Source organism: Enoplosus armatus, chromosome 2, assembly GCF_043641665.1.
Source record: "Enoplosus armatus isolate fEnoArm2 chromosome 2, fEnoArm2.hap1, whole genome shotgun sequence".
NCBI lineage: Eukaryota > Metazoa > Chordata > Actinopteri > Centrarchiformes > Enoplosidae > Enoplosus > Enoplosus armatus.
In genome coordinates, this window is record NC_092181.1 from 8471482 (window position 1) to 8482981 (window position 11500).

Below are 11500 nucleotides of genomic sequence, written 5' to 3' on the forward strand. Positions count from 1 at the left end.
CCTGTGATTGGATGGTGGCTGCAAAGCATTTCCCAGCACCTCTTCCATTTTGGATTCTCATCCTAACAACGCACATTTCATTTCATGGAGAGCTCTTGTTTTTATTATTACATGTACATTACTTGTTCACTTCCATTTGTAACAGGTAGATCTTTATTTATTGGTGACAAAGCCAGACTATTAAAGCGTATGTATAGTGAAATTACAAGAAAGTCATAATACAGACAAAGAAATGTGGAAAGGAAAAATAATCTGATACTTTGCAATATCCCCAGGAAATAGTCTGTTCAGAGATTTACACAAACGTCCTGCAGGTGTTGAGTTCACTATTTATGTTAATTGTACAGTTAATTGTTCTGTGCTGTTATTGTTTTCATGCAATGAATATCATGAAATATATATATATATATATATATATATCATTATATGTAGTTCAAAGACGTAGACTACTTTTCCCCCTTTTTGTAATTGTATGTGTGGGGGGCGGTGGGGGTCGCCACTATATGTACAATGGTAAAATAGGGGTCCCTTAAGAAAAAAAGGTACAACGTCACCATTACACACTTTGTCCACCAGAGAACACTGACGAGTCGACTGTTCAACTGCTCAGCACATATCCTGGTCCCAATTATTTACGTTACATTTATGCACAGAGTAATAGAGCCAAGTGCACGAAATGAAACTAGAGCAATTCCAGCAATGCGACACATATTCACTGTACATACTTGTACAGGACAGCCGCAGATATAAGAACACAACACCTTCCGTCCTCTCTCGCAATGCATTCGGGGGAAAAGGATCTTTCTGCGTGCCTGGTCCATCCCTGGCTGTCTTCTGCACACGGACGGTCCAGACAGCCAAGCGTGTCCCCGATTAGGGGTTACAGACTTGATATAGCAGAATGCAGCAAGGTGCGGTCTCAGCTTTCACAGTAGTGTGTAAACGTGCAAGAAGCATCTGATAGCACGTGGCAAGTAACGGGTATTATTGGCTCCAGCTGAACAGAGACAAGAGTGAAACCTGCAACAGGCTTCGACCCAAAGAAGAAGGAGGAGGAGGAGGAGAAGAAGGAGGAGAGAAGACATCATCGCTCACATAAAAGAAAAAGGTCCTCTGTGTTTGTGTCAGAGGCGCGGTGGGTCAGTGGTAGTAGGGGTGTCCTTAAAAGCAGATTCAGAGTCAGGCGGACATGCAGTCGATCCAAAGCAATTTCAGGCCATAAACAAATAGATTTCCAGTTTTCACAACATTTCATGATTCATTTGATGATGATGACGATGAGGAGGAGGGTTTCCGGCACAAGAATCTCATTAAAACAAGTTAAGCAATCATTACTTTTACTACCACGTTTAGAATACCCGGAAATCAGCTCTCTGCACTCGAGTCATTGTTTTTCGTAGTTAAACCCTCAAAGTGAGACCTTGACAAACAAACAGACGGAGGAAGACCTCTGCTGGGCGTCTCTCCTCTCTCCCGTCCTGTAGACGGGACACTAACAGTGGTAGAAGAAAGGCGTCTTCCCTCTCACGAGAGGAAGAGCTGCACACAAAGCTGCTGCGTTTCCTCTGGACAGGAGACCTCGTGGCCGATGGTCCGAGGGTCACAGTAGATCTCGTGGTCATTTCCCCCCTGTCACAGAAAAGAGTTGTGTTGTTGGTAAACTCTATGAAGGCGCTCACGGTGATCTTCTCTGGCTGAGCTGGATGAAAAGCAACATGTTTATGAATGGGGACGGTCGTCAGCTTGTGCTAGGGTGGGCTTTAACTCCAAAACACTAGGGTCGGGTGATTGGACGAACAGGCCGGCTATCTGCGACTGGGGTTTGTTTTGTTTTTTGTCCTTTTATTTTGCTAATTTGACGGTCCGACTCCTCCGGAATTCAGATTAGGGTTAGAATTCAACTCGGCATGTAGCGAACCTGTGTGTATTTGTGTGTGAATAGGAACATTTGTCGATTTGAGAACTAGATCAAAAACTATATATATATGTGTGTGTGTGTGTGTGTGTTTTATCAGGAGGCTGTGTAATTCAAGAGGAGTAGCCTACAGGCTGTAATGTTTCAGTTAAATTACATTTTCACATTAAAGACCACAAATGTCAGAGGTGAAGGCAGATTTGTGAAAACAGAATAAGTGCAAATATATATATCGGAAACTGCCGGTTGGACAATTTCACCATGCCGTCCAACCCTATCACAAAATTTACAGCTCTTCTAAAATGTGTTGAAACGCTTTTAAAACATCAGTGTGTAAGAGCTCCGAAACAGGAAGATAAACGGCACTAAAGACATGAGAACTCTGTTCACACTAAGCCGCAATGATTAGACGCTAACTGTAGGTGTCGGCTCCGGCAACGCAGACCATCGTCCGCCTGGTCTTTCTACTGGCGGTTTGAACTGGCAGTTCTATTGATATTCTAACCTTTGAAAGAATCAACTGTGCCGTTCTGCAGTAGTTAGCATACTCACAGGTTTGGTCTTGTCTCCGAAGAAGTGGATGGATGAGTAGTTGTCCTTCTCAACAATCCCCAGGCAGTACCTCTTGTCCCAGCCTACAGGAAACACATCGAAGCTGATCTGCCCTCCTACAGGAAGACAAATACATCTCACGCTAGCGTTTTGTCTTGCGGCCCGGGCCGGTTAAAGCACGCAAGTCTGCGGGGGTCTGTGTTCCCCGCAGACCCGCTGGGTAAATGCCACGAATGCGGCTGACTCACCGATTGAAAACGACAATCCTTTTCCTTTGAACTCTTCCTGCAAGACGGACACGAACTTCTCTCGGATTTTCTCTTTCTGTCGGGAGCACGAAAAAAAAGAAGCCTCAAATATCACAGCCCTGCAGGGGGGGGGGGGGGGCGTCACTTTCTGCGTTTCTGGGTGGTTGAGGTTTGGTGGGTATTAAATAACATCACTATTAATTATTAACTATTACTATTTGATCCCTTGTTAATATAGAATATATTGATTAGGGAAGCTTTAAGTGATGCTTTTTCTGACTCAAGCCATGTGAATGTGTGTGTGTGTGTGTGGGGGTGGGGGTGGGGTGGGGGGTGGGGTACCTGGTCTAGCTCGTAGAACTCTTTCCTCTCTTCCTGCGTGCAGCTGCGTCCAATAGGGGAGACGTTCAACATGCCGTTACGGAATTCAATGAATGTCCCCCTGTGAAAACGTCACACACGTCAATGTGGTCCCCATAAGGCTACACCAGATCACAACTACCCATTATTATTCTACACTTTCAAATACCCTCCCCCTCCCCCGCCCCCCAAAACACCAAGTAAACAGTAATAATGAGATCACGACACTGATGTATCTGTACCTCTTCTTAGGCAGTTTGATCTTGGCCATGTAGTTGAGACAGAAGTTGATGAAGTCCTGCAGTAGCTCTTCTCCCATATGGGCCTGGATGGACTGACAGCAAGCAAGCAAGCAAGCAGACGAAGTTAACTTCCTGGACAGCATCTCACACGTTGCTTTTGGTCACAAAACCCCAAGATTAAGGACGGCAAATCTGCGGCTGTTTAATGAAGTCTCAAAGCCCGCGCAAGACTTTGGCGGCTGGGGTTCGGAACACATGTCTGTTCAAAGTGTGCATGCAAACGAAGGGTAGTTTTGTTTTGTTTTTGTCACTTGCTCTCTGTCAAATGAGGACTTTGACAATACAGGCTTAAAAGCACTCAGATGAAGAAAAAAAAAAAAGGTGTGCTTAGGACATTATGTCAATGTTACCTGGGCAGAGTGAAACTGTCCATTCCGATAGGCCACAAGACCATTCTCAGCAAACACGTAGTCCACTTTCTGGATCACTGAACACATGAACAAACCGAACAAACAACAGAGAGTCGAGCGGATTACACACTGGAGAGGTGGATATATACTTGATCTGCTGTAGAGGTACGTGTGTGTGTGTGTGTGTGTGTGTGTGTGTGTGTGTGTGTCTCTCACCATCATCTCCCAGCTGCTCTTTGATCTTGTTGAGGTCCGACCCCCCTACCACTCCAACCCGAACCCGAGTCTTCAACTTCTCAAGGAACTCTGCCATGTCTGGAGTCACACGCTGAAAACACACACACACACACACACACACACACACAGAGAGACAGACAAGTTACATTTACTGACTTTAGGGCCGTACGATTTTTAAATGGCAGTGCCTTTACATACATTTTCTATGTAGGCTATACTTCTTCAGTTAATATGACTGCCAAGGGCTACAATCTGCCCGATCTTTCTCCGATTCTCTCCTCAATTACAGTGGCATCGTTCTACAAATAAAAAGCTGTCAAGGACAAAAGTAGATTTGTTGTTTTGGAAAAAAAAATCCACTTTGTAAGTAAATATCAATAAAGTCAAGCAAACTACAGATGGATCTGACAGGATGTAAATATTTCTGTGACTTCCTGTATATCCTTTGAAGGCCGCTTTGCTCAACCCAAAGCACTTTCCATTTTGAGCTCATTCTGTCAGGTAGGAAATCAGAATGGACTACCACCTCTATAAATGTAGTTACAAATAGGGCGGCTCATTTACTTCGCTTTTATTTTACTTATGTCAGGCATCTACCAAAACCACACGCAAATAACCGGAAGTGTAAAAATGCTAACTTAGTTAGCTAAGTAACCCATACTCAAAGGCTAATGTTTTAGGGTGGAACCATGTTTCAACTTAGAAGTTTCTGCGGAACACATTATCGCTCGGAAAACAAAACAAAACGTGGAGCCGGATGTTGCACAGACGTAACGCACTGTCAGATGTTTGTATGGCTGGAGTCAGGCGTGACATTAGTTTCACACACGTACACACACGTACACACACACACAACACACACAACACACAGAGAGCTTCGTCCATTACCTGTCTCGCGGCCGTGAGCGTGCCGTCCACGTCGAAGAGGCAGAGCGTGCTCGAGTCCACGGCGGCGTCACTCATCTCTGTCCCCGGTCAAGGCTGACTCAGTGTTCCTCACTGCAGACACAGTCCCTCAAAATCCCCCCCCCCCCCAGCGTACACTCAGCGTGCATACACACTCTTTCTTGCTTTGCCTCGGGTGTCCTTTAATTCGTGTCGTTCTCCCCACTGTGTAACTCAGCCGCGGAACCGATGAGAACTACAACTAGCACACTACTAGCATGGCCTAGAATGTATGACTAGCCATACTACTACCAAAGAGACTAGCCTCTTCTTCTTTAGTGTTTAACCAACGCATCCCAAACGGAAGGCGCATGCCGCCACCTGCTGCAGCGGAGGGTGTAGAGTCACCATGACAATGCTCAACAGCGTGCAAACCAGTGTTCAATGGAGATACTGTGAATTGTTGGGGCAACATATACATTATTATATTATATATATAATTATATACATATATTATTGTATTGTGACCTTCTTGGTTGATATGACATCTTGACTGACTGTTACTGACTTACAATTACAATAATCTGTACAATAATTCACCAGTGCAATACATGTATATACACATACATATACATTGTTATTGTATATATTTTTGTACTTTTATTTTTCACTTAAATATTGTAAATGTGTATATTTTTTATTTTCTATTTCTTATTTTTATATTTTGTACATACTTCTAGTTCTACATTTTTGCTACTTTCTACTCTTGAATGGGAGCACCGGTACTGTACAATTTCCCCCCCGGGGATCAATAAAGTAATTCTGATTCTGATTCTGATTCTTAATGACATCAACTTAAAGCTACAAGGAAAGAACAACTCAGAATGTGATTTGATAGCAGCCGTCCAGCCTTTGGTTGTGCCCAAATATAATAACCATAGATTTGCGAAAACTCTTGCGAGATTTATAGAAACACAGAAACCAAGTCGACATTGACTTGTTATTTTGACCAAAACCATGATGTTTTCCTGAACCTAACCAGGTGGTTTTGTTAAGCCTAACCAAACCGTGTGCGAGAGTTTCACAAATCCAGGGTTGCCATCTAGACGCGACCCGGCCTTTCCCAAGGAATATGGACATTTCTTTCCCTGGGCCAAAATGACAGTACACACCTTGACCATGTTTGGCTTTTACAGTCCATGCAGTTCAGGATTCTTAACAACTGCCATTTTTTTTAAAGCTAAAAGCTGTTCAAGAATGACCTATTGGCACCTAAATTGAGAATTTGCACTGATTCTATTCATAAGGTTCAAAATGCCAGAAAAGCTGTTGAGGTAAAATGTTATTGTTGTCTATGTCAATGGTGTTTATGGTTTGGGAACTGCAGAACATGTGAAGAAAAGTCACGGAGCTGGTTTTCTGGACCCTGGAGAAGACCCCATCGGAGTCAATCAACACAATTTTTTGCATTTATCTAAACTTGTCCAGCCTCCTGTCCAAAGGTGCATGATCGCTCCTGTGACCAATCCCGCCATTTCACTGGTTGTACTGAACAGAGCAGTGCACTTCTTTTTAGAAGAAGAAGTGACTTTATTTGAAGCAATTGCAAAGTAAAAGCATTTGCCCGTTACTAGTCATTTCACTACCAGGGGCTTTATGTAGTTTGATAGAAATGTGTACTCAATGTGTTGGCTGTCAACCTTTTCATCCTTGGTTCAACAAACCAATGTGTACTGCTGATCCAGCATGCAGCCTTCTCAGTGTACACCGAACACAACCACCAGGATTTAAGGTCAGCTAAAGTGAAACATTCCCCCGTTAACAAGGATCCCTCCGTTTTAATCATCTAAATGCAAAAGATGAGAAGAAAACAAGCCAAACGAAAGAACACGTAATGACCTTCAAGTTCTGGAGATGAATAATGTGGAGCAACAGTCGTACCTGTCAATATTACCAGGTGACAATGTGAAGCTCTTGGATATGATTGTTTTTACCAGGCACCTTGAATTGTCAATAAATGATACAAATGACATCATGTAGCCCATTGATGAAGGCCTTTCCGCGCTTTTGTGTACATTCATTGTTTTCTAATTATTTTTAACATTGTGCATGTCCCTGTCTACATATGGTCATTTGACAGAGGGTATGTCTAAATGCATTTTTACTATTATGAGTTCTTACGTCACACAGTCTTATATTGCACTTTAAAGCAGGTCTCGATTAATTGGTTTTCAAGTGTGTACTCAATATATTGTGATATATGTATTTTCAAAATTGCTCTTTCATAGTGGTTTTCATTAGGGGGTTTCTCATCCACGAGATGCGAGTGTGTATAACCGTTTATGTTGAATTTTGATAGGGGTAAGCTAAATCCGGAAGCGTTTTCATCAGTTCAGCAGTCATCTGTGCCCGTTAAAAAACAAATGAGCATTTGTTTTTCACTTGACCTAGCAAGGGCAGTTTGAGTTGTCTGCAGCTTGTTGAATAGGACGAAATAGAAACGGTCCTGTAGCTGTTTCTGCTGCTGACAGACCTCCGACAAAACATCAACAGATAAACATATTTTGACTCCGAGCAAACAAAGGACTTTTGGCGCCGTGTTTTTTAAAAGCCCAGTTCAACCAATCAGCGTACAGGTATGGCATACAAACTTGATGTCTTCATCGCGCATACGGCCGCCAATCACAGCGGCGGGTCTTTCTGGTGACCTACGTTCAAATTTAAATACATAAATCTGGCCAATCCGCTGATGGCTGGGAGGAGCTGTGGCGGTACTTGTAGTCAAGTTAGTTCGGCCTAGCAGACGGTGACAAAACAGTTGCGCTTTCTTCCTCATTCAGTCGTTTACAACTTTGTCTTGTTGAGAACAGGTAAGGCTCCGCCGTTTCTTTGCAATTGTACGTAGCATTTTTTTTTTTTTTTAATTAGAATTCAACTGAGTTCCCTTTGGTTGGTTTGGTTGTAATGTCTAAGTGACCGAGTTTCCTGTTTGTGCATATTTACCAACTAAAGCCTATTAGTGAATTAAGTCATTTGTGTGTTAGCGCAGAACATAACGGTGCTCATAATGTATGTGAAGAAAGCCGCCGAATTGTGGTTAACCCAAACGGTGACATTTTTGGTCTGTCGTTAACAGTACTGTGACACAGGCCGTGTATCGTTAGGCTGCTGCTGTGTGCTTAGTGCGCAACATGCCGTTCAAACGCCATTTGGTTTTGTAGCTTAGCCTGCTACACGACGGCAGTCCATACATTTACAGACTGAATTAAGTCGCCCTTTGGACTCACTCCGGTTGCTAGTTGCACCGTAATTAAAGGCAGCATAGCAGTCGTGTGAAATTTAAAATAATGGCTTTTAAGTTACTTTGTTTAATCCTTTGGCGCAGTTAAGTTTGGGCGGGAAGATACAAAATGGAGTCGCGTCTTTTTGTCCCAGAGAAGCAGAAATCCGATTAGAGCCTTAAAACACCCGTGGGCACCTCCTTGCCCTATTTGTGCTACAATAACGTTAGTTGTAATACTCCAGCAACTACACATGTTTATATATATTTGCTAGTGTCGACATTGACAACACTAAAAGTTAACACGTGTATATTAAGTTTGATTATTGTGCCGGTATACGCTAGAGTAACAATAGGTCGAAGGTAAAATTGCCCATATACTTGCATATACTAGCGTAAGTGGATTCATTTTTGTTACTCATATTTCACGCCGTGTTTTTTGTCATTTGTTTCTAGATCAATTGCAGCCATGGCAAAGGACCCAAATAAGCCAAGAGGAAAAACCTCCTCATATGCTTTCTTTGTTGCGACCTGCCGTGAAGAGCACAAAAAGAAACACCCAGGGACTAGTGTAGGCTTCGCAGAGTTTTCCAAGAAATGCTCTGAAAGATGGAGGGTAAGTTGGCCTTGATTTCTTTATTTGATTTAAGGCCTTGTTTGCATGAAATGTATTTGGGGCATCGCATTATATAAGTTAAGGAACAGAACCAGAAATTGAATTTGATCTGGGAGGTGGCATTTATTTTAGTGTAGCTGTTTTGATGTCATTTGTGTGAGTATCCTAACATCAGGATGGGCGTTACACAAGTATTCTCATTATGAGTCTTGAGATTCAAATATCTATGGATTTTGTTCAAGAAGACCTCTGGAAGTATATCATTTTGAGATGTTTTGAACTCTGGTTTCTGATTTGTAGACCATGTCAGCCAAGGAGAAGGTGAAGTTCGAGGACATGGCCAAGACCGACAAGGTCCGTTACGACAGAGAGATGAAAACGTACATCCCTCCCAAAGGTACCGTGAAAGGCAAGAAGAAGAAGGACCCCAATGCACCCAAAAGGCCACCGTAAGTCTTAAACCATCACCACATTTCCCGCACATAGGGTTTTAAAAACAAAGACTGGAGAGGAGACTATCAGATTTAGCCTCAAGCTACTTTGTGCATGACATTAATCCGTTCTCTTTTCTCTCCAGTTCTGCGTTCTTCGTGTTCTGCTCTGATCACCGTCCCAGGATCAAGGAGGAAAATCCTGGAATCTCTATTGGCGACATTGCCAAGAAGCTTGGAGAGTTGTGGGCCACACAGACTTCCAAAGACAAGTCTCCCTATGAGGCCAAGGCTGGCAAACTGAAGGAAAAATATGAGAAGGTATGTTGCCTGGCATTTTATTTTATTTTTTCTTCACAAATCCCACAATGGGATCTTACTTCCCTGCTCTATATGCAAATGAACATCATTTCTGTTTCCAAATACCAAATAGATTTAACCTGAATATGATGAGCTTACTGTACAGACTGCAAATGAGACAAGTAGGTTGGAAAAAAACAATAGATGCTGTTGGCGTGGAGTGTTTCTGGGGGCTTGTCTCACTGATTACTGTATTATAATTTTATTCATTGATTCTGGTGAAACTCGATCATTTTATGGAGAAAATAATTTCTGGTTTTCCCTCTGATGTCCTAGGCTGCTCTGCCTTAACTCTGTCATTTAGGGAGTTTACTGATAGACAGATTTTTTTCTTTACATGTTGTTAAAACAGCTGCTAACTGTAGCTGCTGTTTGCTAATTAGTAAGCTAGTTAGTCATGCATTTAGTGGACTATTGGCTATAAAGCTTTATTAAACCTCCCCCAGTGGTTCACACACTAACATTCTCTCGGTGCTTCAAGCGCCCGGTCCGGGCAGCAGAGCGCTAGCTGCACGGCTAACTGAGCTAGCAGTTAACCAACTAACAGCCGCTACAGTTAGCGGTTATTTTTATCAAGTAAAGCTATCTGTCGACCAGGCACCTCCGTAAATCAGAGTTGAGGCAGAGCAACCAGAGGACATCAGACAGTGTGTTTCGTCTGTGCGCCATCCATAAGAATCTATTTAGCCCGTTTTGAGTGAGTCCACTTACACAGAGGTTGTCAGTTGAGTAGGCGGTCCTTCAACATGGCCCAGGACACATTCGAGTACACACTGCTAAAAGAATGTGGTCTGAGCGATCAGCTCTCGATGCTTCTTGGGTGCTTGTGATCGAATTGCCCAGGACGCATGTTAATATCAGGCCTGAACCCAACCAGCGGTGGCTAAAATTCATTGTATTGTGATATCTAACAATTCAACGGAAGAACAACTCCAGTCATGCTATATCCAAGGTTTTACTATATTAAAAAATCTCTGCTGAAGCCACGAGTATGAAAAGGTATGTCACTTTTCTCTCTTTAGGATGTCGCTGCCTACCGAGCCAGATGTGGTACAGGGAAGAGTGATGCTGGCAAGAAAGGTGGCCCCGGCAGGCCCGCTGCCAAGAAACAAGAACCAGTCGACGACGACGATGATGATGACGAGGAAGAGGATGACGATGAGGAAGATGACGATGAGGACGACGATGATGACTAGGCGGTTTATGTGTTAAAGGATGTGAATTTTGCAATGCATTGTTCAGCTTAACTCCTATTTGTTTTTTTTGTGTGGATGATTCCAACAGTATAGCCTGCTGTCCCTGTTGGTCTGCCTCTTTAGGATACCAGACCTGTATTCCTTTTTCAAATTCAGGGATTTAGTTTTTATTTTGTCACTAGTCCCCTTATGATTTTTTTTTTTAACCGTTTTTCTGCTAAACTCGGGTTTGTTATATCTTAAATCCTCGTTCTCTAAATGGGCAGACAGATATGAATTTCCTGTGAAAATACAATGGACTGAAACTCATGTACAGGCAGTGGACAGCAGCAAATCGGTAAAGTTTTTTTAAAAATAAAATTTAAAAAAATGTATTGTTTCTGGAAGCACTGCATATGTTTTCTGTTTAGTGGTGCTGTTTTCTTCACTGTCATTTTACTACCAGGGGGTTATCTGTAGTTTGATTAAAAATGTTTGCAGCCATTTTTAATGTGGAAACTTAAATGTAGAACGATTTTTCTTTTTGTAATAAAATTTTGTATATTGATAAAATTGCTGTTTGCTCTTAATTGTCAAGTTGTTTGATTGGATATCCTAAGTAAGGAGGAAGGTGAGTTCTTAACTGGTTCATAAGGATAAGGACTGTGCTATGTAGAAGGTCTAAAGTACTGCTTCTGTTGTGTAGTCCAGGTCAGAGGGCCTGAAAAGCATCTTCAGAATGAAGATGTCATGACGATTAGGATTATAGACATCTGTGCTCGGGGGGGG

At 42.5% G+C, this 11500-nt stretch overlaps 2 protein-coding genes across 2 annotated transcripts; one reads left to right on the forward strand and one right to left on the reverse strand.

The window, feature by feature from the left end:
* Positions 1-103: 103 nt before the first annotated feature.
* Positions 104-5029, reverse strand: pmm2 (phosphomannomutase 2). The gene is made up of 8 exons (XM_070913071.1): positions 4853-5029; positions 3944-4055; positions 3728-3804; positions 3318-3409; positions 3058-3157; positions 2716-2791; positions 2468-2583; positions 104-1629 (listed from the first exon to the last, which is right to left on the reverse strand). Exons 1-8 carry the CDS (start codon positions 4925-4927, stop codon positions 1525-1527), a joined length of 753 nt encoding a protein of 250 aa, XP_070769172.1. The 5' UTR covers positions 4928-5029; the 3' UTR covers positions 104-1524.
* Positions 5030-7650: 2621 nt separating this feature from the next.
* On the forward strand, positions 7651-11284 carry LOC139303305 (high mobility group protein B2-like). The gene is made up of 5 exons (XM_070927077.1): positions 7651-7719; positions 8586-8745; positions 9046-9194; positions 9323-9497; positions 10559-11284. Exons 2-5 carry the CDS (start codon positions 8599-8601, stop codon positions 10730-10732), a joined length of 645 nt encoding a protein of 214 aa, XP_070783178.1. The 5' UTR covers positions 7651-7719; positions 8586-8598; the 3' UTR covers positions 10733-11284.
* Positions 11285-11500: the final 216 nt, after the last annotated feature.